Genomic DNA, 27,978 nt, shown 5'->3' with positions numbered 1-27,978 from the left:
TTTCTTTTGGGTGGTTCCTGTTGTCTTTCATAATTTTAATGCTTGTAGTAGAATAATTCTTCATGATGTAAATACAAGAAAAAGTTTAGAATGGAAACCAGGAGCTATTTATTGAATTAGTTCAACCTTTTTCTCATCTTTCTCATTTCAACAACTTTTCTGGCATTTTTCCGAAGACCAGTTGGCTTGGTAGACAATTCTAAACAATAATTGTCGTAATAGCTGTCTATAACAGCAGATATCTGTATCTGTTAGTATATGAGACACTTGCCAATGCATGGGTGGTCTCATCAGTTGTAAATGATATGACAAAAATCTGATTTGACATACTTTTTGGCATTTATTTGAAATATTCAGTGCTGCAAGTGTTTATTTTATGCCTCTTTGAGGGATAATTGTACAATTATTCATTTTGGGTTTTTTGAACAGGATATTTTAAAAAAGGTTGTCTTTTAAATATTTTAACAGCTATGATTTTCCAAGCAAGAATTAATCAGTAATATGCCAAAGTCTGTGTTTGCCTCATTGTATATGAAGGACCTCCATTGATAGTGTCTAATTCAGTGGTTTAAGTCAGAGCTGCTCACAGCTTTTTTATTTATGATCCCACCCTTTTGCCTTTCTGTTAAAGTCTTTAGGTTCTTCATCTGTTTGTTTGCGATTTATCAAGCCCATCTCAAACACAGAAGTGATTTTTGTCAGTGGTCTTGAAGCAGCTTCTTTTAACTTTCTGGCATCAAAGCGTGGTTTGTACAGGAGCAGAGGCAGATGATAGATAAATGATGGCAGGTTCTTTTTCTCCTCCTTTTCTGAAGCTCTTTTCTCAGGTTCACTCTTGGTGTTGTTTATGTGCTGCATAATGCATTCTTTGGCAGAAAACATTTGAAAGAGGACAGCATCCCACATTTTAGTTGCCCGGGAGTCTTTGTGTTTTTCCACTTCCTGACTTCCTGCCTCGTTGCTGTTTTCTGATGTTGGGGGTTTGTCCTCTTTCTTTCCTTCTTTATCATCTGCATTTTCCTTTTTGGGTTCAGATTCAGGCTCAGGAAATTTTGGCTCTTCTGGTTCCACCACCATGTGCTTCTTAAGCCGAGACCAGCCACTGATCTTGGACTTTAGGCCTTTTGGCTTTTGTGGTACCTTCAGCAGAGATTCTGCTTTTGGAAATGAGTTGCTTTCTTGACCATTCTTGTTTAAACTTGAGAGTTCAGTCTCTGATGATGTAGTTTTTTCTTCAGAAGCAGTGCCCTTTTTATCTGTGCTTTCAGCTTTTGGTTTTTGCTCCTCATCTTTAAGCACATCACCTTCTTGAGATGTTGACTGCAACTGGAGCACTTTATTTAGACCATTCACCTCTGAGAAGGTACCTGCACTTGAAACTTCAGGTATGGGGGGTTTTTCCCCGGTAGTTTGAAAAGTAGATGTTTTCAGTCTTGAAGATTCATCTATTGATGTTTTTTCTTGTTCAATTACTTCATTTGATGGTGTTTTTGCTCTACTGAATTCATAAGTGGGAGTTTTAGCTCTGGACACCGAATATATTGGCAGCTTTGGGCCAACTACTTCATGTGTTGGTGTTTTAGCTCTGTGTCCTTCATACATTGGTGTTTTAGCTGTTGGCGCTTCGTAAGAAGGTGTTTTAGGTCTGGATGTATCATTAGAAGGTGTTTTTGGTCTTGGGCCTTCGTGACAAGGTGTTGTAGTTGCAGATAAGCCATATGTCCATGTCTGGGAAGTAGATGAATCAATTGTAGTAGTTGTAGATCTGGCCATTTCACTGGAAGGTGCTCTAGGCCTCTCTAGTTCTGATTGAGAGGGCATTTCAGATTGCGGGACATCATGCAAAGAGGTTGTTGTTTGAGAGAATCCATAAGAAGGTGTTTTAGTTCTGGGTGGTTCATTTAAATGCGGTTTGGATCTGGATGCCTCATATGTTGGGGTTTTAGGTCTTGAAATGCCATAGGGTGTGGTAGCTCTGGTGCCATTGTAAGGAGGAACTGAAGCTGGAGTCATGCCATAATATTGGGGTTTAGATCTAGGAGCGTCATATGAAGGGGTCTTGGGTCTCTGCAGTTCATATGAAGGGGTCTTGGGTCTCTGAACTTCATGAGAAGTTGTCTTGGATCCTGGAACTTCATGTGAAGGAGTCTTGGGTGAGTCATTTACCAGAGTCTTGGGTGTTGACACATCGTTTGAAGGTGATTTAGATCTTGCCATATCAAATGGGGGTAGATTTGGCGCTGGTAATCCATTTTGAGTTTTAAGACTCAAAGCATCATGTGACAAAATTTTAGAAGTTTCATATGAGGCAGTATTATTTTGGGGGACTTCAGATTTAGGTGGTTTCAAGTTTAATGCTTCAGTGCAAGGCGTTACAGTTGATGAGACACTATAAGAAGGTGTTTTAGGTCTTGATGCTTCATAAGGAGGTACACTTGCAGTGGAAACCTGATAAACACTTGTTTTAACTGTGGTGACCTCGTGAGCAGCTGGAGAGGTTCCATATGAAGGTGCATATACAGGTGTTTTTGGCCTGGGGACTTGATATACAGGTGTCTTTGGTCTGGGTCCTTCATTTGATGGGATATTAGCTATGGAAGCTTCATATATAGGTGTTGTAGTTCTCTTAATTTCAAAAGTGGGTGTTTTGCTTCTGGTTGTTCCATAGGAAGTTGTTTTAAATCCAGAAATTTCATATAGTGGTGGTTTAGCTGTCTCATAAGTTGAACTTTTAGCAGTATATACTTTTATCTGGGGAACCTCAAATAAGTGGGTTTTAGTTTTTGTAGCTGTACTGACAGATGTTAGTCTATTAATATTTTCATTGATAGTTGGTACTGCTTCAACATATGGTTGAACATTTGGATCCACAAGACTTGGAGTGCTGTCTTCTGCATTTGGCTGACTGTCTGGGGGCTTTGGATATGGTGGTATTGCTGAACTCAGAGCTGGAGCTACCCCTCCTGCTCTGGTGTCAATGGCTTCTGCGTGCTGCTGCTGACCTGGAGTTATAGTGCTCTGTGACTGAATGACAGGTGCTGTTACATGTTTGTGAAGTGAGATTTGAGGGTCTAAGGCACGACCTGGAGTTGTAAAAGGTTGTGGGGAAAATCTTCCCAGCTTGCTGTAGCTGAAAGGTCTTTGATTTGGGTAAGGAGAAGGTGCATGCTGAATCACTGGTTTGACAAAAAATCTGGGGGGTTGCAGGGCTCCAGTATAGGCTGGTGTTTCTGGCGTCTTAGGTGGTGTTGAGTGATCACTGTGCTCAAGGTCAGGACTAGCTTCACTCACAGGGGAAAGACTGGAACGGAAAGGGATAGGGGTCTGCGATGTTGGAGGGGCCACCTTCTTTTTGGCAGCTTTCTTCAGCAGTTTCTGGAGCCTGGCATTGTCCTTGCTGGGCTTCGGCAGCAGAGGGGGAGGATAGTGCTGAGGGAGTCCTGGTTGGTTAACATTTGTTAAAGTGACAGCCATTAGCATTTTACCCCCCTGAAACAGAAAAGATAGTTCATTGGCACCTGCTGGTTGCGCCCTCATTTCCTAATAAATGTGTCACAAAGTAAGGCTGCAATTACCAAGGAATTTCCAGAATTAGTATAGGCAATGAAAGAAAGGAGTCATTCAGTTTGTTTTAAAAATCGTAGAGCTCTGCTATAATTAACAAAGGCTTCGTTAATGATTTCTTGATATTTATTAAGGCCATGCAGTGTGAAAGTTTACTAGGTGCACTCTTATGCTCTCAAGTGGAGCTAAATATAGGGCTCTATGGTTAGTAGTCTACATCAGCTTTCAGAAACTGTATAGCAGCGCATCACGCCAAGTCTGTCCTGAATGAATATTTAGCCTGTGGTTGGTGAGGTTAAATCAATTTAAAATGGAAAATTCTGTTTCTTAAATTTGATTTGCAAAAGATACTTCTGTTAAAAAGGTTTCAAATGTAAGATTGCTGTATGTTGTTCATTAAATTTAATAATATACAAACAGGTTTAGAACTAACTCTTATGCACTATCTGTATGAGTCAGACAGATACAATTTAAGCAATTTAAGCTGGCACTTCATTTTGAGTTTATATGGTCTGTTAAACAAATCAGGCATCTTTGAACAAACTGAAATATTTTGTGAAATTTGCACAAGCCACAGTAATAAAGAGGTTTTCCCTAATTACACCATACAGGTGCCTCCAAGGTTCAGCACTCTTAGTTCATTCCACTAAAGGAGGACGTGACATGCAAACCAACATGAGCTCTCAAAACAGTTTTTGCTCCTTGCCAAAGTGAATGTTCAATGACCTCTAATTTGTGCTCTGGTCCAACATAGCCATAACTGTGCTAAGCTGAATGTACAGTAGATAGAGTATGTGTAGTTTCTGAGGATGGAAATTGTTTAAAAGAGGTCTCTGTTTACCACTGAATACAGCAGGTCTGCTCAATCCAAGCCACCAGTGCTATTCCACCAAAAGCCACAAGATGGTTATACACTTGAAAACCCCGTGAAGGGATGTCACCATAATAGGTTAATTACCAAATCATCCCTGTTACAAACATGCTTTTAGAACAACATATTCTATAGGAGGGAAAATAAAGCAAAATGTGGTTACAAGGATTAAGGCAATAAAGGAAGATTTGAAGTGTCTTGTTGATTTTTTTTTAGTACTGAATTGATCATCTAATAGTTCTCTTTTTTCCATAATTTGTTTCAGCTGGATTAAGCCAAGAAGATTTGTGAAAATTTGAAGACTAGTACAGAACCCTAAAAAGCATTGGAAGTCTTTCTTAATTTATGAATTGTATTGATTCACAAAACAAATTTGTATTACTCTCCGTACAGTTTCGTTTACTACTGTCTTTTCTGCTGTCAGGTCATATTAACATTAAACAGTAGTGATTTTAAGGAATTAAAATAATGTCTACAAGATACAATTTACAAAAGTGCTCTGTACTTTTCCAGCATAATCAAAAAAGGAGTTTGTTCATTCTGTATTTACAAGCTATGACTGAGAATATGTTGTTTTTAAAATAATTTACTAAAATGAAAAAAAAACACTTAGTAAAATTGTCTTGTTTTGTATTTTTATTGAGAATGTCATGTTAACTGGATAGTTGGAAATGTTTGTATATATATGGTATTTCTACCATGTAACAGATTTTTTTTGCTTTAGTGAATTGTTCCCCAAGCAACTACAGTTTGATTAATAACCCTGAATTTCATTCCCTAAGCCCTCGTAAGACCAATAGTTTATCCATGTAATAAATCTATAGCCTATTAAACAAGTGACTGATAAGTGGGAAGCAGTGTTAAACTAAACATACATTTTTTTAAAAAATCAAGTAAATCATAAGAACATGAAGGCATAAACAAGAGGAGACCATTCATTTATTCCACCTAGCTTGTCTGGTTTCTAGCAGAATGATCCAAAGATATCATCAAGCCATTCCCTGAAAGACGTTTGTGTTCCAACTTCAATCGTATGGCTGGATAACTTGTTCCAGAGCCCCCAAACCCTTATTGGTTTCTCAGTTTTAAATGCTCTTGTTTTTCACTCATGTTCTCTGGTTCTACTCTTCGTTTAAATTTATGACTTGCTTTGCATGTTGCTTATTATAAGCTGAAACAGAGCTCTGGCTGCTGTTTCATTCTTACTGAAGTGCACATTATCTCATGTTTTTTTTTTTTCTTTTGCAATAAGACAGTTGGGAGCTTGTTTGAAATAAAATAATGTTTGTCACAATTTTAGCATTTTTATTTCTTTCTCTGACCTGATGTAGTGGAAAAGATTCATTTGCCAGACCTTAGCTGTAGGTTCTCAGGAAATCACAGCTCTGGATCTGTGTATGGGTGATTGTAACACAAACGTATGAGCTATTAATGAAACCATTATACAATCTGTGAGCTGGAGAGGGAATGTAGCAAATCATTGAGTTGGCTCACTTCTTCCAGCTCTTAAAAGTACCTGTTAATTGTACAATATATTTCTATGTGTCACTGTTGGTACTGATGCTCAAAGAAAATGAAAAAAAATCATTAGAACATTGGGATAAATTTAAATGAAAAATGTGATAACACTTCTTTCATTCTGTTATTTACATAATCTTGCTTTACAAGACTTACACTGGAGTTATGAATATTAAGACAGTTCTGTGCTGGACTTGCTTTAAATTGAAATAAATATGTAAAAACTATAAACCTTTTCATACAAAATATTTAACACAGGACCATGGAATTAATAGAAAATGTTTGTTTTTTTCTGGTATTTTAAATAACAGAAAAACAGACTGTATTGGGTTTTCATTGGAGCCTCCATTGTTTTGCATTAATAGAGCTTTATGAAAACAACTTTCTAAAATGCATTAAAGTATTTACACAGTGGAAAAACCTTGTTAATAAGGTGTATTGGTGTATACAATGAGATATACTAGTACTCAGCACATGCTGGACAAACACAAGGCTGATTAGGTGTGTTATACTTTTCATCAGTAATAAATGACTAATTCATTGCCATTCATGTTTGATTAATAAGGCTTGTGTTAGGAATTTACAAGTACTCAACAAACTGAGTTTCAATAATGGAGCAGTAATACTTGCCTTACTGGTGTCTCCTATTTTGAATTATTGTATTTGTTGATGGCAAAGATTTTTCTTCCATACTGATTAATATTGTAAGGGATAGAAAATTCTCAATACTCCTCTCCCCCAAGGGAAATGAGATTGAAGAGTTCCAGGGGTCCTAAATCCACCTTATGACATTATCTTTAGGTCTTAGTGAGTGGGACTGAGCTGAGATGGTGTATCCTCCTCCTGTTACAGTTCAAGTGTACAAGTGTGGTGCAGCTCTAGAAATCCCCCCAGATGGGATTTCTGTTTCAGCTGAGATTAAAAACCTTCTTTTTCAAACTTTATTAACATAAACTGGATTTCACAATGAAAAATAACCTAAAACAGCCCAGTATATGTGTATTTACAATATGATTTCTACCACATATCAACCATACACTTAAATATATTGATATACTGTATAAAAGTTACAGTTATTCAAATTATATGTACTGTATTTTACCAATAAGTTGTACTGAGCTGTGCCCAGTTTATCCTTCCTTTAACAAAGTGAAAAGCTCATATAGTTTGCTAGATTGGAAAATCAAGGCAGCAGTTATGTTTATCACTTGCAGAAGTGAATGTCTCCTGGGTAGCTGGAAAGTTCCTTAGCCTAAATTTAGATGGAAAAAAGCCTTGGGTTATCATGTGACTCTATCACCTGTTCCTCACTGCTATGAACTGCCCTATACTTGGTGCATCGTTTTCTGTCTCTTGTAAATCACACAGGAAACTCTCAGATCATAATCTAAATGATCAAAAGATTTTGTAGACAATCACTTTAACTTACCAATCTATTGTGAAGTGTTCTATGCACCTGGAATATTTCCACATTGTATTTTGGTTTTCACTATTTCAGCTATCACTGATCTGTCTTCAGAATTAGCCATTATACAGTAAGTAATCAACAGAGCAGTGAGCCAGTGGCAGTAGTTTTTCTTGCAGTTGAACCCACTGCGTGAGAAAAGCAGGTTACAGAAACTTCGTACAGATTTTTCTAATGATATTTTATTTCTTTTCAGTAATCTAAACAGTTTGCTCTCAAATGTCAGTTGCAAATGAGTCCGATATCACAATTCGAAATGAAATTGGATACATTTGAATTGATTAATTTGAATCCATTGGACAAGAAAGACTGCAGGTTCTGCAGGTTACAGAACTTTTTGCAACACAACTTAAGGGGTCCATTTGGGTCACCTACAGTAGCTCATTTGTTTGCTAGTAGCTAATTGACTCAAAGATCTTCACAAGCCGTTTCTCGAAAGAAGCCAGGGTACCAGCTTCAACAACATGATCATGGCTGAGTAGGTTTTTTTCCTTCTCCCAGAAGCCATTGTGTAAAAAAGTGCCTCCTGTTCTCAATTTTAAATGCATTTCCACATAGTGTCCAAATGTGTCCCCTTATGTCTCATTATACAATGACATGAAAGTATACGTTGTAAATTTATTATGCTGATGCATTGTTTTACTGTTGCAGTAAAGTGAAAAACTTCTCATTTTGTTAAAGGACATGGAAAAAAAAGGCAGCCTATTGTATATAGCTGACTGATGACATTTGTTTATGGTTTTATGGTTCTTAAATTTTTACTGTACCATCAAGAAGGAAAGCAGAAAACAGCCTTTGTGCAAAATTCAAAAATATTCAAGCAATTATTCCTCTACAAGACTGGACACTCACAGGAACCCAACCAGTGAAAGGGGATATGTGCAGTCCCCTGATGGTGTCACATCACTGAAGCTACATGAAACCTGGGCGCCGCCTGATCAGGTAATTGCATAGCCTGGATTTGAACCAAAGATATGTAGACTTTAGAGCTCATCCTGCACTCCGAAAGGAGAATTTGACTGGCTGGGCCACTCAGGAACTCTGTCAGTAATTGCATACAGTTATTATTCTTAACTGATCATTATTGTGTGCCTTGCAATAGCCTGGAAATCTTACACAAAACTGTTTTGAACATTTATAAACCATCTAATTCAGATTTAAAACAAATGTCATGATTTATCTTTCTGCAATCTACATTTGTGAGAGTTTTACATTATTGTAAGAATATAGATTATTATTATTATTATTATTATTATTATTATTATTATTATGTTTATTACTTTTTAATAAAGTTCACCAAGCTACAATATGACATCATCCCTAAGCTGAAGTATGACATCATTCGATTTAGCAGTCTGACTTTCGATGTAGTTATCTGCATGCATTGATTGTTCCAGAAAGGTCTTGAAGATAAAATGCAGTAAAAAAGTGGACTCTGGAAAAGCTGTTTTTAACCATAAAAGTACAGAAATACTAATACTACTAAATTCAAATGCAAGTTATATTACAGTACTTTGCATGTTTTACTGATATCTGCACAGTAGTGCAATTGCCCATAAAATCCATCTTAAACTTCCACCTTGCACTTTCTGACCAATTGTGAATAGAAGATGATAAACTGACACAACCACTTTATATGAACGTGCTTTTCTTTCTGTTTCATCCCTTTATGTTTCTGTTTTCTATTTCAAGTTTGTAGGATAGGCCACCTTTGCAAATGCTTTAAAGAGTCAGTCCCCACAGCAACAGAACCGCAAAGAATATGACTCCCTGATATATGAGGAGAGGCGATCCATTTAAGGTACTGCTAGGTTCGACATTCTGGTTCACGTCCAGGAAACAAATTCAAATGAGGAAAGATTAATAATAGTCTAACAATAAAACTCAGTACAATAGCGACTAGGCTGTTGGAGTTTTGTGAAATGCAGGTAAAAAAGAACATTTTGAGTGAAAATAAACTACAGAGGTCATTTAAAATGCAACTTATAAGGCCAATTATTTAACAGGATTATATTTAGATAAGATAAATGACTTACCAAGAAGTGATTATTACTGATGATAAACTCACTTTGGACTTAAAACCCTTCAAACAGAAAGCAAAGAAACAATTTGCAAATAAAAATAAAGCCATGATCTAAACATACTGTACTAAACTTATTTTTAAAGAAATAATCATATTTCATATACTACATATTTTTTTAAAGTGAGTTTGATAAATGCATAACATATTGTATGCATATAGTGTTCCAATACAGAACATGGTCAATGCAATTCAAATTATCCAATAACATTTAACATGCATTCACTCAGTAAGACAAAGCCAACACCTTCATGTTCTATTTTACTGAATTTCTAACATTTCACCAACAGATTCATTTTAAAAAAAGGTATAACAAGTGCACCTCCCACACAAGTAAAGCCCAGATGGGGGTCAGATTCTAACAGCTGGTAAGGTTGCATCAGGTAGGTAGGTAGGGGTTGCACTTTCTCCAGATCATCAATACCTGCAGTAAGCAATGAAATCAGAAAGTCTGAGTTGCATTCTGTTTACCTGAGTGAGTGTTGGTTGGGGGGTTACTAGCTGCTGTCTGCAAGTCCCAGCCTTGAGTGTCAGAAGGGGAATCTCATCATGATCTTTACTACACCCTTCCTACAAATGGAAGGGACAATCTCCGAGTCACTCCAAAAATAAAAACTGCCAGAGCCCATGCTCAATACAAGTTCCACTATGACAGAGTTACAGGAACTGTCAGCTACAACAGGGGGAGGTTTAAGCACATTAGCTAACCTGGTATTCTAGCCCCTGCATCCACTTTCATTTCTAAGTGCAGCAGCCCCTACAGGTGGCTGTGAGACTTTTCCCAAGACTTTTCTGCCCCGAAAGTTCTGCTTCCTCAGGCAGACCAGCCCTGTAACCATTTAACCAGGATCACAAGGGAAACAAATCCCTTTGTTTGTTTGAACTTTAGTGAAGCTTCACCTGTATGAATGGAGCCTTTTCATTTTCCTGTTTTACTCACATTAAAAAACATTTTAGTTATTTGTATTCCATTTTTCAAGTCATATCAGTTACATTTATAGGAGCCTCAGTTCTGTAGATTTCCCCACAAGCAATGCCTGCACAGATCTTAAAAGCCAAAATGTATATAAACTGCTTTAAGAATACCAGAGGGCTCTTTTGAGAGCCTCACAATGAGTACACCACAAAAACAAAGGATTTTTGCCAACCACTGGAAATCTGTAAGGATTTATCCCAAAGGTCCTGAGGGTTTTCTGCAAGTACCTTCCAGTTTTATGCAACAACAAAGTGTAAAAATGAAAAAAAAATTCTTTTTGTTCATAAACACAATACTGTCCTTGTTGCTTTCAGAGTCTGGTGTCATTTTATTCTGAATTTATATCAAGTGTGTTGTTATTATTATTTTCCAGTTCTGATGAAGTTCAGATGGCAAGAATTATGCCAAGCTATTCTCTACCTCCCTCATAGTGCATTCATCGGGTCCCTAAAACAAAACCCTTCATAATTTTCTGCTTGCCTAGTTTGATTCAAATATAGCAACAGGAGTCTCGGGTGCTTTTCTCCAAACATGTTCCTTCCCTCTTTTGCATAATCTATTCCTTCCCTTATTCAGTGGCCCTGCGAAGACACTCTCACCCTCCCAAGCTCACAGGGTCTCAAGGAGTTGCAGCCAATAAGGATCCTCAAGAGATCAAATATCACTATAACAGGAGGACTTAATCACCTTGGGAAGTTTGCAGACCTACAGCCAGTCTCCGCCAACAGGGAGCTCACTTCTTTCAGCTTGTTGGAGGTAAGAGAAAGAGCCTGTATAGTCTGGGGGTTCTGTGCAACACACTTAGTAGGCAGGAGATAATAAAATACTTGTTTTCCCAATAACCTGTAATATGCACTTGTATCTGTGACCACTCGTTTCAAAATGGGGCTGGTTCACGATGCACCTACTTTCCAATTAACAGGCCCAGAGCAAACCAATTCTCTAAGTGCCTTGTTATCATCCAAATGTGTCATCTGGAACACAAAGACAAGTTGGATTTGTGTAAATGAAAAGATTGCTTGTTCTGGTTCACCACAGGAGCCTATTTAGATGCAAAGTTATATTTTTGTTTTGTTTAACAAGCACCTTGGAGAGGATCCTGTTTTAACATGTCTGCATGTTCAACATTATGACAAGGAATTGTTTGAAATTTGATAAATTTAACGACAATCCAAATTTGACTATTTAAATGTGTTCTGCCTAAAAATGGAGAAATATTGTTTTTGCATTTAATACATAAGAATCAGAAATGCTAGAAAGAGGAAATGTTTTCTGCATGCGGTCAGTATATACAGTACATTTGGCACGATATATTCAGTCCGTATTGTACGATATCATTTTATCTTGAGACAAGGTTAGGTGAATACGTGTTTTGTTTTATGGATGTGTGTGTAAGTTAAGGAGTAACTGAAAACAGTAAACAGATGGTATATGGTCACTGCTGGATCAAATTCTTCATGTCATTTGGTGGACACATTTATTTCCAACCCTTGGGTATGATGTTACAAGGTCACAGAACACATTCTGTAGATCAGTTTATTTGTACTGGTTCCAAAACTCCTGTCAGTATATCAGTGGTGTATTTAAGCCTAGGATTTACAAATCACTTCCTTGAACTTGTCGCTATTTTTCAGACTTTGGATCTATGTTTGCAATGACAATGAAGGCTTAGTAGAGAGCACCTGATAATACAATTATAATGACTGTAGAATAAGGGCTAATAACAATGGGGTGTATAGAATTCTCCTGTGATTCAGCTACTAAATAATGTATTAATACCTTTCTTGCTATGTGTTTTGTAATAAATCCAAGGAATGCATGGGGGTGAACATCTGTACAGGTATTCTTTTGGGTTATGCAGTACAATGTTCACATGAGAAATGTCTACTAAAGTGTTCAAACAGCAGGTAAGAGTAACACTTAGTAAAATAAGTATCATTTTAAGACATTCAGATCCACAAAAACTGTATTTTTGTATATTAGTAGTAAATAACAAATTAATATAATAATGCATGAAAGCATTATTTCTCATTGATTTCACAATTCCAAAGCAATCAAAGGGTAACTATAATCACTTCATCAGTATCTTGATTTCTTTGACATAAATGCCTTATTGGTTCAATTGCACATTGATTTTTTTTCCATGTTACAATACATTTTCCATTATCACTGGCTTTGATGAGCTCTTTATGTGACAGTTGTGCCCTGTTGTTACACACATTTGCTCACATCACGTTTTCAACAGAGATGTCTAGCCTCATGTAGGACAAATATTTTTTTTAAAACGTGCCGAGTGAAAGCATCGTCTCTGCTGGCTTTCACATCTCTTCTTGCTGTGAGCAGCAGTTTCCAGATAAGGAAACGGAATGGGAATTATGAGAGCTATTCCAACAGAAAGAACCCAAGCTGAGGGTGAGAAATATGATCCAAGGACTAATTCTGAAATACATCCACAGCTGTCTGTGGGTTTGAATGCTTGTAAAGTCAGTCTCTTAGGTGCAGTCATTATATTAATTTATGAACTTTGGGTCTAAGGTAAAAGTTGTATTTTGATTATCTCCCAATACAAATTATTTCAGGTCTCCTAAAAATATCCATACAAAAGGCTCCTTTAACTTTTCCATACTTCATTTATATGAGCTTGGCAGGTAATATGAATATTTGAACTCATATCATAAATCTGCTGGATGAGATTTAGCCAAGAAACATGTTCAGATCTGACAACACAGACCTTGATCTCTGGGTTCTTGGTGGGAGTTGCATCTCAAAGAATCATACACACATTTAAGATACTGTAAATGTAAGGAGCTGCTCCTTCTCATGTGTCATCAAATAGGCATATTAGGGAGGGTGTTAAATTTCAATGCGAAATAATATAACTACAAGGCTGAAACCCAATTTTGGTCAAATTGACCTAGAACCATTTTACCAGCAAAAATGGTTTTACAATGCACATTGAAAGACTCTTGCCTTGAGTATAAACAATGTCCTAATAATTGCATTTTCATTAGTGCAATCTGTGTGGCATTTTCCAAACAGGAATCTACTTAACTTGGGTATTCTAGAGTATTGATGTTAACTTGCTGGCATGGAGATACCATATCTATGCTTTGAAGTTTTGTTGAATAACATCGTTTTCCCCGAAACACTGAAAAAACACACACAATGAATACCACTCTTTTAATCTTTTAAACCCAATTAAATTAAATGTTAATCTTAATTTCCGAGAATATGATTATATTGATCCCCCTTTTCTTTTTTCCTCTGGGACTCACTCCGTGATGCTACAGTTATTAGCCTATCACGTTCCTCTTGAAAAAGGGAGGAGATAATTTTGGGGGTGACAGCATCCCTGTGGCTATAAATGAAGGACTGGCGAGTACAGCTCTGCTCTCTGTAGTTGAACTTTCTCTCTCTCTTGCTCTTATCAGGTGTAAGGTCCACTGTCAACATGTCTGACACAGAGGAAGTGTGAGTATGGTCTTATTTTTTTTAAAGAAAGAAAAATTATATGAAACAACAAAAATGTGTCTTTCCAATAGTCCTACCAGGATGGGTCTCCACATAAGATTCTATAACTTTGTAATATCCTAATGTAAGAAAATACATTTGCAGTCTCGTGGCCCAGCGACATAGCAAACAGACAGTTATGAATCAACTAAATAACTAGATTTGTGCAGTAGTAAATGCAAATATAAACTCTAAATCTTGCATGTTTAATATTTTAATGACAATATTAAATCTCCTGTGGACAAAGCTTCCTAAATCAATCAGGTTCTGCCTTATTTTTAATTTACCTTGGAAGCCAATTAATAAAAATGATCATATTTGTTATTTATGCACTAGGGTTGTTTTTGAAAGCAGTGTTTTTATAATGGAATGATTATTCCTCAAAACTAATTACTGGGTGAAAAAACGCATTATACCAATCGATTTTATATTTTGGGTTATTTTAAAACTAGTTTGCAAGTCATTTGTGCAAACTTGAGACACTAAGCCTCTCTGAAAAACTGTTGAAATGAAATATTAATATTGTATGCAACATTATTGATCTTATTGCACTTTTAAAACTGTAATTCAGTAATTTTAAAACTGAATAATTTTAGTATGACGCTTTATGACGTTTTGTTCTTTTATCTTTCAGTGAACACGTGGAGGGTAAGTAACCATCACAAGGTCTTGAATAAAAATTTGATTTTTATACATTTAATTAAATCTTATATATCCGAAGTGAAATGTGATACTAACTATTCCTAAGTTATTTTTAAAGCCATGGGTCATCTACAGTACTTTGTAATTGTGAACAGCCTTTGACGAACTGTAGGTTCGCTGTTTCCACCTAGTGGCACAATAAATGTAGTGCAACAATAACCTTTAGTTAACATACTGTGTTCTATCAAATGCATATTTCCCAGAATAATTTGATCTAATTATTGTTTTATTCATCTGTTTCCTGAACAAATAAAGGTTTAAGGTGATGGACAAATATTCTTTTCGGGTTTGGCTTGACTTGAATGGGGTTGAAATCGTTTCATAGATTGCTGCTGTTTCTGAAAGAAAAGCTTTTTAGCTCATTTCAGCTTTTTTTAAAATGGTTCTGCAGCAAATCATAAAATATGCCCTTACTTTTGCCAGTGTACAGTTGCAGGTACTGAAGTAAGTAACCAGACATAAATATATACTGTGCCTCATGTGGAACTATTAAAAAAGTACATTTATCTGTTGTTATTTTTTATTGCTAAAAGTTTTTTGTTTAAGAAACCACATAAATACTTAAATGGAACAAAATTAGAGAGAGCAATTCCTCTGAATATTGTTGATAGCTTGAAGAAAGTTGTTCATTTATGATGTACAGTATATTTTGCAGTATTGTTCTGTGTAAAGGAAGTGACTCCCATGTTTTTGAAACACCAAAAGAGCAAAACTTGAAACAGAGCAGCGCATTTTCATTTTATAAAAATCTGTATTATGTACAGTTTACCTTGACTTTCAGAAACAAGGGGGCACATTCTGAAACGGAACCGTTTTGACAGCAGTGAAATTAGAATATATTTACATACATTTCCTGTCTCTGTCTTGTTCTCTTTCTGTCCTGCACCTCTACATTAAGACATCCCAAGGCTTTGCTGGTATACAGTCCTCACTGCACGCTAGCAATTCATTTCTGATTCAACGTTAAAGCTTGCAGGCGCCTTTCTTCTTTGTGAGTGTCTGTTGGTTTTATCGTTAAGGCCTTGTAGTCCACAGGGTTTGATTTAAAAAAAATAGAAATAAAAGTACATTTATTTTTGTCTTCTTCCAAGTGTGTTTTTTTAACAGAATGTCAAGGCTTATATACAGTACGCTTAACATGCTTTTGTAAAAAGTTGTATGACATTATTTGGTACATTGTGTACAGAGGTGCCGTCTTTTTAATTTTCCTATTTTGCTGCTTTTTTGCGGAAAATGAAGAATATGAAGAGGAAGGTAAAAGAACACACACCCGTGATTTCTACTTTTCCTACTGACACTAATTTGTTGCCCTTTTTTTTTTCACCCTTAATTTTCGACGTGTTTGACAAAGCCTGCTTGTTTGTGACGCATCGTGTTCTGTCGCTGTCACGTTGGCATGTCGGGGAAAAGACGTCTTTCGTCCGGTGTTGATGTATCATCATGTGCTGCAGCGGTGTGCCAAAGGTGTACAAAAGTAAATGGCATTTCATGTGTGATGCTGCTTTTGGAGACACACTTGATACAAAGTTACGCTGACGTAATTTAAAAGAGATTTAATTAAACTCTGAAGTAAAGGGAGTTTCTCTTTCCCAAAAGATGTTGTCACACAAGAAATACGTCTTGCAAATCTAGATTTAGGTATGTGCCTTACAGCATTATCCAAGGCTGGTTTTTGCGGTACAATAAGAAAAAAAATGCAATGCATTATAAAACAAATATTTGTAATAATCGAAAGTTGTTTAAGTATTAGCTCCACAGTAATTTTGCAACATTTTTTATTGTTTTACACCATCGTTGGCTCATTAAGCACTGTTAATAGCTATACAGTAAGTTAAATTGCCCGTTTACACGCTCTTTGTGTTCTGCTATGTTCAGGTAATCTCAGATCTTCCTTTGTGATTTCTGCAGCATATTGACATGTGCTGCAAAATCACTGAGTATCCAAGATGACCGAACAGCCCACACCACTTAAAATTCACCCGCGCTCCGCACACACACCCCACCTCTGCTCAGCTCAAGAGAGAAATAACGTTAGGGAAATAACAGCGCTAAAACAATTGTGTTTTTGGATCATAGCTGCATTGTTCTGTCTTCCACAGGAACCGTCCATGACATGTTTCTTCCCAAGTTTTCGTTCCTGTGTGTGCTTATTTGTGTATTTGTCGGTGTGTGTTCTAAAGTGTGTCGGATGAACAGTTGCTTGCTTTGAAATCACCTGACTCGTGACTTTTGTGTCTGTCAAACACAAGCTAGTTAAGGGTGACCACTGACTGGATGACCTTCATGCCTTCATGAAGCAACAACCACAAACTTTACAATGTTTTCTTTTCTCTCCAAAGCACATTTTTGCATGTGATGCAAGATGCAACTTTTTGACTCACGTATCCCCGGTGCATAAGAAACTGTACTTCATTTTTTTAAATATCTTCCCTCTGTCTCTACTGACCTTGTTTCTTCGTTTTTGTGTCTAGTGGGTATTCACCCCCTTCTCCTTGTTGCCTGATGCATTTTCTTTCCCTGGTTGTACTTTTTGGTGAACGAGCTTTTTGATAGGTGATCGTGTTATAAATCTAGTTTGCCCTCACATTAAAAAAAACAAAACTTTTTTTTAATTTTTGCTCCTGACTGCTTGCTGCATGTTCTATACCTGCTGAAGAAGCGCACCACGAGGAGGTGCATGCTGATGAAGGTATGTGATCTGTATTCATTCATCCTTCATGAGATCCACAATGAATCCATACTGTTAGAACCCATTAGCTGTACCATCCTGTCAGCTTAATGTCTCGACTCTATTCTTTGAATAATTTAAGTTCAGAAGTACCTCCTCTTCATAACCGATTATGAAGAAAAAAATCAATAATATATATATGTATTACATACAGTGTGAGTCAGTTTGCCAGAGCAGCATGCCATAATGCTTTCTGCTTACTTTGAAACACTTACTTAGTTTTAAAGCAAATTAATCTTGCTTTCAGCACTTTCCCTTATGATTAAGTGGCTTGCCCCTACGGCCATATTCATTCTAATAGGTTCCAAGCCACAAAAGCAGCCTGTCACCCACAGTTCTAATAAGCAGCTGCTGGCGTCACTTTCTTTTACCACACGAAATGTTCATTTTCAACTCCAGAAAAAGGGAGATCTATCGATGTTCTTCTGCTATTTTTTTCTTGACTAAAGGATCATTAGAAATATGGGCAGAGATTTACATCAGTGGATTATTTGTGATCCCTGGTGATGTTTACCTTCTGATTATGTGCATGTTTTGCACTGATTTAATATAAGCAGCTTGAGGGACAAAAAAATCCATTCTTTAAACCACATAAACATTATTTAATTTGGCTTACAAATGTTCCAAGATCCCTTACTGTATGTATATACTGCATATTAACACACACCTGAGCCTTTTTTAATTTCAGTGAATTGAAATTTTTCATTCACTCTGCTTTTGACCCCATTTTAAAAACTTGAGTTACAGGGCAAAGATCAAACATTAGCATCTGCCATGGCTAATTCTGGCTTTTCCATTATAATTGTTCAGTTTCTTTTTGGAAAGCATATTTCTGTCTTTGAACTCCTTTTCAAAATGCGGGTCTGTACTGTGGCTCATAGCTGGCTGAAGGCATAATTCTATGGTCCCTGATTTTGTGCTGCAGGAGGTCTGTCAAAACCCTTAAGCCTGATTTCTTCCTGCACGTCTGGGAAACGTAACAGGGACAGGAAGCATTTCTGTCCCCTTCAGTCACTGTGGTGTCTCCGTTGCTTTTCCTTTTTCAAAGACAAATACCACAAACAGTTTAAATTAAAAAATTTAATTAGAAAGAAATTTGTGACTGAACTGGGATAAGCAAATCTACCAAGTAGTGGGGAATGTTATTTTTGAAAAGCACGACATTACAGTTCCAAGTAAATGATTAATTTTTAGAACAAACAGCTTTATTTAAATATATATATATTATTTAGTATAATTAATAATATGAATCAATTTTGAGAATCAATCAACCACAGTGATCTACATTATGTTGTGTGTATAGTGACTATGTAATGTAATACACATTCTCTAAAAATGTTTTACCACATATTCTTAGGAATTCAAAAAGAGTAGGGAACTTGCAACTGTAATACATTACTTTTTAAAAATAGCCTTTTTTAATGTGCACACAAAACAAACATTATATTTACCGTATTAAATTCTAAACTAGATGGTTCTTTATTCAATCCTTTTTGGGATGTTAAAAATTCAGTTTGATGATTTGTATATGCTTGACTGATAAAGATTTCTTTCCAAAATGTATTTTGCTAAAATATCTCTCAGCCCCAGTCAGTGCTTAATCAGTTTTGCTATCCTTTGCAATTGTTTAGCTTGTGAACATGTGTGTCTTAAGAGCAATGTGCAAATGACTTTCCTATCGCCAATGATGTCTTTTTTTGCTTTCTGCTTTGATTGCTTGCTGCATGCATTATCCAGAGACCTATGAAGAGGAAGGTATGTTGACCTATTTCTGAATCTTCTAGCAATAATAAAAGAGGACTTAACACAAAATAGAGATCCTTACAAACCCACTGGTTTATGTAGCTATTGGACCGGCTCGTTGCCGAATAGGTATCTTATGCTAGAAAGCCAACATGTTTTGGGATAATTGGGAGTTAAAAAAAAGTTCAAATCAGTGGCCCAGTAAAATTGATGCTGAGAAAATAAAGATCGACAGCTTCAAATCAGCAGAAGGGTTTGGTCAGCTGTCATGCAGTGAAAAGGGTGAAGGAATATGAAATGCTGTCATTGCTTCACAATGCGTTATCACTTTGCTTATTCCTTGCTTTGCTTCTTTTCTTTTCTGGCTTCGCATGACATGCGGCACACCAGCCGAAGACGAAGAACACGATGGTATTTTGCGGCACAATAATTGTTATCCTTTGCTGCTCTGTGCTTGCGTTTCTGACAAGTGGAAGTGGGTGGGAGGGTCAAGCCAAAAGCATATACTGTAAAATGCTGGTAGATCCATCCATACTCATCCGTACAGTATCTGTTCTGTAATACTTGTCTGAACAATGGAGCCATTTTTATTTTGTCTGTGGATAATTCTGTGGCACAAATTACTCAATGAGACAGATGTGTTACTGAAGGTATATCTAATTATGACATAGTGTTTTCCTCCTGTTTTGTAGTATTTTAATTGATTACAATTTGGGTAAAATTATATATATAGAAATATATAAATATAGTATATGACACCCTTTGTGTGATTTTGTAATATATGTATATTAGTATATCAAATATATATCTTGTTTTCAATTAATTTACCCAAACACATAAATTAACACTTTATCCTAATGAAAGGATACACTAGTTGTGTATTAGTTTTGTAAATGACTTGTCTTAGAGTTCGCCATTTTATTTTAAAACCATTCAGTTATCACAAAATAGCATTTACTCACTAAATGTAAGGTTTGGATGTGCAGTCTCAACATTCATGTCGTCAGTCTGTGGATTTATAACTTTGTGAAATGCTCTTGTCCCTTTTCTGTTTTTTTTATCTAACAGAAGAGAAACCAAAGTACAAGTAAGTAAATACGTAACTTAAAATCTAGGTTTCTGGAAAAATGTTTTCCTTTAAGAAAGTACAATTTGCATTATTGACATTAATTAATGAAACAGTAAAATAAACTACATCATTTATTTACATCATTTACTACCATCTGAGTAACATCTATAAAGCCTGATTCTCCTTAACTGTCAGCAATTGTGTTATATTTGTGTTATTATATTTATTATAATTGTGTTGTATTTGACCAAACTCAACTGAACTCTTATCAATACTTCTCAGACCTACTGCCCCTAAGATCCCTGAGGGGGAGAAGGTGGACTTTGATGTGAGTAAATTTAAATGTTTTCATTTCTTATGTGTAGCTTTTTCATCATTTGTAGAATACATTGCCCATGAATGCATTTAGCTGAATTTATGTTACCCAAATGTAGAGTGCATGAGCCATGGCGAAATGCAATATCTAATCACATTTGTCTCACTCTCTCACAGGACATCCAGAAGAAGCGTCAGAACAAGGACCTTATGGAGCTGCAGGGTCTGATTGATGCTCACTTTGAGCACAGGAAGAAGGAAGAGGAGGAGCTTATTGCCTTGAAGGAGAGAATTGTGAGTGACTCAGATATCCAGTGCCGTATAAATGTTTTTGTTATGACTTTGCCTAGTTTGTGTTCCATTTCGCCCCACTTCCCTCATGTTTTAATTTGATTTAGTTTGCCATTCTGGTTATGGAAGACTCCTGCATCTTCAGGTTTTCCTTCCAGCTGAGCTCTTAATTACAGAGGCTGACTAATTTCTACTGATTCTGATTCTACTGAGTTTCTACTGAGTTTCGGAGAACAAAAACCTCTGTAGTGTAATTTCTGATACCAAAGAGTATGTGTAGAAAAGGTGAAAAGGGTATAATTATATATGGAGCACCTTTAAAAAGTTGAGTTGGAGTAACTGATTAAAAGCTTCTTTGGATGGAAAAGCAGAAAGCACAGGGTCTCTCCAGGACTTGGATTTGCACCCCTGGTTTAGAGGACAGTGGTTGCCTTAGCCATGTGAACAGACAATCTGGATCTATCACTGTATTCAGAAGTTCAGGTGAAATTCAGTTCTGGCACAAGAAAGGGGGATATGTTTGGCATAATACGATTAATAAGCTTCATGTAAAAGGGGCAAAATGGGGAAACAATGTTCATATGTCAAAACATTGTGCAGATTCATAGAATAAGTTTGCCGTAGTTATAAACAAGCTAGTCATACATATACTCATTAACAAGGTTTCCAATATACAGTACAGTACATATAGCAAGGGCAAAAAACTGTAGGAAGAAACCTAGACAGAGCAGGATGGACTTGGAACTGTTGTACAAAATGAACATTGAAATGAGAGCTTGGTGGCTAGACAAAAAGTCATTTAATAAAGATAAAATCATATACTTCAAAACTAAATTGAGTGATTACTCTTATGTACAGTACAAAGTTTAAACAGACTCATAAATGCATGTTCTCTGCCTATAGGTGCCTACAAGACACAGGTGGTCAGAAGACCGTGTCATTTCTCTTAGTCACACATCTGTCAGTCAGACTACAAATGCAGTCCTTTAATCAGGCAGACACGGGCATATACATTTCTCTTCTAACTACCTTTGACAATAGAAAATGCTTTAAAATGAACATGAATTTTTCTTTCCTATGTTGAATTTATGTTGCATCATTTCAGTCTAGTAAATATCACTGTAATAATCAGAGGCATCACAGTTCTACATCACATCACCCTGCTGTGTTTCTTTTCAAACAGGAGAAGCGCAGAACAGAGAGAGCCGAACAACAGAGAGAAAGAGCTGAGAAGGATAAAGAGCGCCAGGCGAGACGAGAGGTGAATGACAAGCCTATAGGAATCACTTACTGAAATTGATATGGGCTGCTGCATTATCCCTATCATTACAAATTAACAGCAACTTGCACATCTATTGTTGTATAATACAGTGGCTTGCACAAATCAGGCAGTGTCTTTTATAATGATACAATGATGATGTATTAATTCCAGTGATGTCTTATTGTGTTGTATTCCTAATGTTCTATACGCATGTATTCAAAGTGAATGCTGAAGTTGAACGTTTGATGAAACAAGTAAAACGCCAGCATAAACTGCAAAGAAAGGTCCAAATCTAAGCTTTTGTTTGCAGCCAATCATGCACATACTGATGTCATCTTGCATACAGCGCCATTTCCAAAACCTGAGAATGAACTGACAAGGGGATCTTGACCTTCCTCCGGCCTGTTTGATTGAACTGTGCATGTGTGTGTGCTTTGTCCCAACAGGAGGAGAGGCTCAGGAAAGAGGAGGAAGATCAGAAGAAGAGGGCTGAAGAGGATGCCAAGAAGAAGAAGGCCCTCACCAACATGGGCTCTCAGTACAGCAGCTACCTTGCTAAGGTAAGAGTTCCCGCACGCTGCACAGAGACTGAGCATGCCATCAGTGGGCCTCAGTGTTACTGGAGACGAGTTTCAGGGTTGAACTAGATAACAACAATGCAGTATGTGCAGCTATTTTTTCCCCATGACATTATAATTTTTAGTGACTTTAAAATCATTGGTCTTCATTGTTTCATTAGTAGTTTCACAAGGAAACAGGATATCTCTGACTAGAACCGTTCTATTACAGTTTGGCACACATGGGTTTCTTGTTTTACAATGTTTCTGTGCCATGTGCATCTGCTGGCGGTAGCGTGGTACCGTCATCGTGGTAGCGTCATCGACCTTTACTGTTCTTGGAAATTTAGGCTGATCAGAAGAGAGGCAAAAAGCAGACCGAGAGAGAAAAGAAGAAGAAGATCCTGGCAGACAGACGCAAGCCTCTGAACATTGACCATCTGAGTGAGGACAAGCTGAGGTAAGAATCGCTAAAATGATCAAACAGATTTGCAAATATGGAAAATTCACAAAGGCATGGTTTACATTGTTTGTTTATCCCCATGTAAAATGTCCTGGATTTTAGTGATTAATATAAAACTTGAGCATTTCTGTTTATTTTCCTATTCATTTCTTTAGTGAAAGTGACTTCTACTTAGGAAGAGAAATCATATTAAAATCAAGCAACAGCTGCATAAGCAGAGGAATGGCATAGAAAACAACAGGTTTTCCAGGCACACGTTCCTTGTAAAGAGCATTCTTGGAGCTCTATGAAACCAGACTGGCTCATTCCTATGGCTGTATTTCTGCTACAGAGAGAAAGCTAAGGAGCTGTGGGACTGGATGCACTCCCTGGAGTCTGAGAAATTTGACTTTACGGAGAAGCTGAAGAGACAGAAGTATGAGGTGAGTGTTTCTGCTTTCCAGAGCTCTAACACTCCCGAAGGAAAAGGCAAATGTGACTGTATTTTCTTTTTTCATGACCTTTCTACACGTGGTTTACTGTATGAAGACCTGAAGTTTGCTTTTCTTTCCCCAGCTTCTTTCAGCTTTTTAATGTAGCGCCTGGATGATTTCAGAAGTCTGTGTTTTTAAAGCAAATTAACAGTTGAAATTCCATGATGAAGATAGAAGATCCGTGGGTACCGAAGGCAGATAACTATTAGTAGCAACAAACTATGCCGCCCCAGTCTTAGAGGCTCTGAGGTTTTAAAACCTCTACAATAATATTAGTAGCATCAATGGTGCAACGGTTTTTACTTATGGTCTGTTATGTTCGTTTCATGGAAGGGTTTTTTCTAAGACAGCCTGCTGAATTTCTGGAATCACCTTGCTGGAGATTGGTGGATCTATAGGACAAAGAATATGTTCATGGTAATTCTGCAGTGTAATACATTGGCAAGACCCTGGTTAACTAAAAAGATGGAATTTTATACCTTTAAAAGAGAGAGTTGACTGAAGAACAACTAATTACCTAATTAATTGCAACGCAATTCACAAATTATGTGCTAATTTATGCCGAGAGCCAAACTAAAATAGAATGTTGTCGGGACACAAACCAGTGTTGTGGTGAAAACCAGTTTTGCTTTAATCTCCCTCAGGTGGTAACACTACGTAAGAGGGTGGAAGAGCTGAGTAAATTGTAAGTACAGAGTGCCTGTGACAAAGCTACCAGGCTCAGCCAGCAACGCATGGTCTGCCTGCATGGGCCACTTCAAGGTGACCATGGAAATGGGGCATTAGGTCAGTGTTCACCAAGAGGTCTTTCAAGGATCATGCAACTGAAGCCTTGATAAGAAATTCACCCCGTTTGTCCCACAGACATCAACATCTAAAATGAAAGGGGTGAAAGACAATGCTCTTCCGATTGTATAAACACTTCCCATATAAAAAGTATTCCAATGTCTGAATTTTCTTTGTTCTTCAAAGTAGCAGACCAGGTTCCTGCATATTCAGACATGAGGTTTTAAACTTCAAGACCCCGGCTTATAGGATAACAGTTCAAATTCTGTACTACCACTTCCATTTCTCCTCTTCTCTCCTTCGATCCCATCCTTATAATAGACCTCTGAACCTCTTGCCCCATGTATATAAGGTTTAGGCACAGCTCCTCCTACGGTAAGTGAGCTCTTTGGTTAGCCACGGGGTCGGACTAAAATTTTTGCCCCTCTTCCTCTAGCATTAAGGAGGCTCCACAGGAAGCTGTAAGTAACTGGATTCTCATGTTCCAGGTGTTTTATTTTAAGAGGTGGAAAACATCTGCCTAATAAACCCTCTGGACATCCATTTAGAAACTGGCTAAAAAGAGAGACCACTAATAGCTGTGATCTTCCTTTTTATTTTTAAGTAATAATACAAAGCTCACTGTAAGGAGTACTACAGCAAAAGACACTTTTTGGACATTTCTGAGTCTTTTTTTATATGGATTTCTTATACTTTTTAATATTCATAAGAAACAAGGCAGTTGGGTCTAAATCATCGCTGACTAATTTTGCACTTAACTGCTGTATCTGGTTAATTTTAAGTTAGGTATCAATAATAATGAGAAACTAACAAGTTTCATCTCGGAAATACATTGTGCTTAGGGCTGGGCACTTGTTTTCCACCTCAACTTGCAGGATGTACTCTGTGGAAAGTGGTCTTCAGAAAGGACATGGTTGCTGCTGTGATAAGGTAATGTTCCCTGGCCCAGCCCACACATGGAGCCAAGCTTTCTCCTGAGTAAATGCAATCGTATGTTGTTTTCAGGTCATCTCACTCAGAAACCGAATTGATGAGCTGGAGAAACAGTAAGTAGAGCCTCCCCATTCCATTCAGTTTCATCTGACAGCATCATGGGACTCTGGTACATTTCTAACAGATCTTCATCATCCCAACGAACATGAAACAAACACACAGCAAAATCCTTCAGTGCTGAATTAGCATCTGGATTATTAGAGATAAGAGTCTGAATAAGCATACTGCATATCACGACCAATAAAACATCTCTTAAGACTACAAACAAAGACTAAATTACCAATGCAGATTTAGGAAGACTGTACAGAAGAATCTGAATTGTACTCTTTTGTACCTCACAGTACAACAGAGATCGCATTACAATCATACACAATGTAGTAGCCCATGTTTTTTGTTATGATGTCTTGTGGTTTTGTGTTTGCTTCAGTGTTTTCACGGATACAGTCAAAGAAAATGCATACAGCAATTTATCTGGGAAATTGCCTGTAATATCACTGTCTGTTATTTGTAAGCTTGTGTGAAACATCAAGAGAAATGTCTGTGTATGCAAAGCTCTTAAAATCTTAAATAAGAAAATGTGGTATTCCAATTTGAATACTTGGACATCTAGAACAAAAATGTGTAATAAAAAAAAACTGCTGGCTTTTATCAAGTTATAAATTGTTATCCACAATCCTGCATTATGAATTCCCCTATCTACTGGACATAAATGCATTTTCTTTGCCAACTCCGGTGGCTCTGTTAGTGTTAAGTGTTTGACTGCTTCTACAAGGGATTTCAAGAAGGTATGTGATCAGTAGCCAAGTTGCGTGTTGCGAATATTCTTTCTTCACAGAAGAAAAACATTGCATGAATCTCCATCACAATAAACTGCTTAACATTAAGCAGTCTATTCAACAGGTCAGTGGCAGATCCATGCAACAATTTGTTTTGGTGTATTTAATACCCCTTTCTGTAAAACAAAAAGTAAGTACTGCATGGTTTGAGATAAAGGAGCATGCTTACTTTTATGATTTTCTGTTCCTTTCATTCCTCAGTGGTTGCAAGCATGTTGTATGAGACTTCACTATGTCTTTAATGCAGTAAATCATTATCAAATCTCTGTACGTGTTTGTTATGTGAAGCATTGATCATTTAATTCAACTTTATTTGTCATTATACTTACACAGGTGCATAGTATAGTGAAAATTAGTCACTCAGGTGCAGTATATAAATAGAACAGAAGATAAGACAATAGACAGTAACACAATAACAATAACAGTGTAATAACATAACATGTAATCAAAACTGTAATCAATACTGTACTGTACAGTATTGTAATCAATACTGTACGTTACAAAAGTAATAGATCAATCAAGCCATAGGGAGAATGGAGTAAAGCAGCAAAAATACAGAACAAAAACAGAAAAAAATATTCATTCATTTTACCATGTGAAAAGTGTTCAATTAATTTGCATCGTTTTAACTAAATAATAAAATGTTTGGATCATAAGCTAAGCAGATCTCATTTATATATGTATTATGAATTGGTAATGGACCACATACAGTACAGTATATCATCGCTTAAAAGGTGTAGTAGCGAACAAAAAGTACACCTTGCATTGCACTTCCATAATAAATTATACATTTGGATTTTCTGTGGTGATACTAGAGGCTGTCTTGTACATATTATTTACTTTTACAGGCATATTCTATTATTTTCAGACCTTTCTAGACTCACACAGCTGTACAAAGGTCTTTTTCACTGTTCTATTTTTTCACCCACATCTTTATTTCTTTGTTTAGTTCCAAGGTATCCATTAATCTTTCTAGATCTATATTTTGTAGTACAAAAGGTAACCCTTTAGATTTATGGATGTGAACAGAGGAACAAATCACGTAATAACAGTCTAAACTCTATTTTAATTGTAGAAAACTGTAGTGGTGGCTTTGAGCAAATTGCTGATGTTCCTGATATACATTTATCACTGCAGAATATCTTCTGTTTATAGTACAAGAACGGTGGAGTGGGTTATGTTTTTATCACATGAATGGCAGATGTTTAATTCAGAAGAAAAATAAAATGACAGCAAATCCTGTGAAGGTTTTAAAGGAATTAGACCTTACTCTATCCCTTATAAATTAGATCAAAAGCCAGAGATCAAAGGAAGTCTAGAGCTCAGTGTGTCACTCCTCTTGTGTCCATGAATTCGTGAGCCTTCTGTTCCATTCTGTTTCTCGGGAGCGAATCCTGTCTGTCAGCAGTGGGGACAGGAAAATTAAAGTGCTTTTCTCTCTCGTCTTCCTTGTCGTATTACAGCAGCAAGAAGGGTGCTGCTGTCCGTCGCAGGAAGTAAGCAGCCTGACCAGCAGCCTTCAATCCCAGACCGCACCCACCCCACTGCTTGGAGCTTGGACTACTTCAGTAGAGGACACCTGCCTGCCGCAGCAATCCAGATTACAACTAGAACAATGGCATGGCAACAGCTCACACTCTTGTCTTACTCTCTGTTTGGTGTTGTGACAGGTCCAGCAGAACCATTATTTCTTGTCTTAGAATAGCTGCCATTGTACCTTCCCATCCTGGACTGGCATGGTTCTCATTTTTGTAAATAAAAGCGTAACTGTTCTACA

General features: G+C 36.9%; 3 protein-coding genes across 16 annotated transcripts in view; 2 read left to right on the top strand and 1 right to left on the bottom strand.

Annotated features, from left to right (window-relative positions):
- Window positions 1-5,729, top strand: part of lsp1a (lymphocyte specific protein 1 a) — a 45,389-nt gene extending 39,660 nt beyond the window's left edge. For both annotated transcript variants that reach the window (XM_088934737.1, XM_088934736.1), the window contains one exon: window positions 4,701-5,729. In XM_088934737.1, the coding sequence (XP_088790863.1) occupies window positions 4,701-4,726 (26 nt within the window). In that variant the 3' untranslated portion in view covers window positions 4,727-5,729. The remainder of the gene's footprint in view (window positions 1-4,700) is intronic.
- prr33 (proline rich 33) lies at window positions 318-10,136 on the bottom strand. 4 transcript variants are annotated; one of them, XM_088934733.1, is made up of 4 exons: window positions 9,970-10,136; window positions 9,455-9,501; window positions 8,271-8,373; window positions 318-3,489 (listed from the first exon to the last, which is right to left on the bottom strand). In XM_088934733.1, the coding sequence occupies exon 4, from the start codon at window positions 3,478-3,480 to the stop codon at window positions 595-597; it is 2,886 nt and encodes a 961-aa protein (XP_088790859.1). In that variant the 5' UTR covers window positions 3,481-3,489; window positions 8,271-8,373; window positions 9,455-9,501; window positions 9,970-10,136; the 3' UTR covers window positions 318-594. The 4 variants fall into 4 exon arrangements, with proteins under 4 accessions (XP_088790859.1, XP_088790858.1, XP_088790860.1 ...); XM_088934732.1 differs by lacking the exon at window positions 8,271-8,373; XM_088934734.1 differs by lacking the exons at window positions 8,271-8,373; window positions 9,455-9,501.
- Window positions 10,137-11,139: 1,003 nt separating this feature from the next.
- Window positions 11,140-27,978, top strand: tnnt3a (troponin T type 3a (skeletal, fast)). Of its 10 annotated transcripts, none has more exons than XM_088935028.1 (15): window positions 11,146-11,230; window positions 13,906-13,945; window positions 14,619-14,632; window positions 15,926-15,940; window positions 17,343-17,375; window positions 19,548-19,568; window positions 20,226-20,244; window positions 20,509-20,554; window positions 20,719-20,835; window positions 22,016-22,093; window positions 22,540-22,653; window positions 23,001-23,110; window positions 23,445-23,535; window positions 24,231-24,271; window positions 27,665-27,978. In XM_088935028.1, the coding sequence occupies exons 2-15, from the start codon at window positions 13,926-13,928 to the stop codon at window positions 27,699-27,701; spliced, it is 756 nt and encodes a 251-aa protein (XP_088791154.1). In that variant the 5' UTR covers window positions 11,146-11,230; window positions 13,906-13,925; the 3' UTR covers window positions 27,702-27,978. The 10 variants fall into 10 exon arrangements, with proteins under 10 accessions (XP_088791163.1, XP_088791162.1, XP_088791154.1 ...); XM_088935027.1 differs by lacking the exon at window positions 24,231-24,271 and adding an exon at window positions 25,378-25,418 and having other exon boundaries at window positions 11,154-11,230; XM_088935029.1 differs by lacking the exons at window positions 15,926-15,940; window positions 24,231-24,271 and adding an exon at window positions 25,378-25,418.

The sequence above is a fragment of the Atractosteus spatula genome, chromosome 16, assembly GCF_055471065.1.
Source record: "Atractosteus spatula isolate fAtrSpa1 chromosome 16, fAtrSpa1.hap1, whole genome shotgun sequence".
Taxonomy (NCBI): Eukaryota; Metazoa; Chordata; class Actinopteri; order Semionotiformes; family Lepisosteidae; genus Atractosteus; species Atractosteus spatula.
This window is presented reverse-complemented; position numbering and strand designations above follow the sequence as displayed.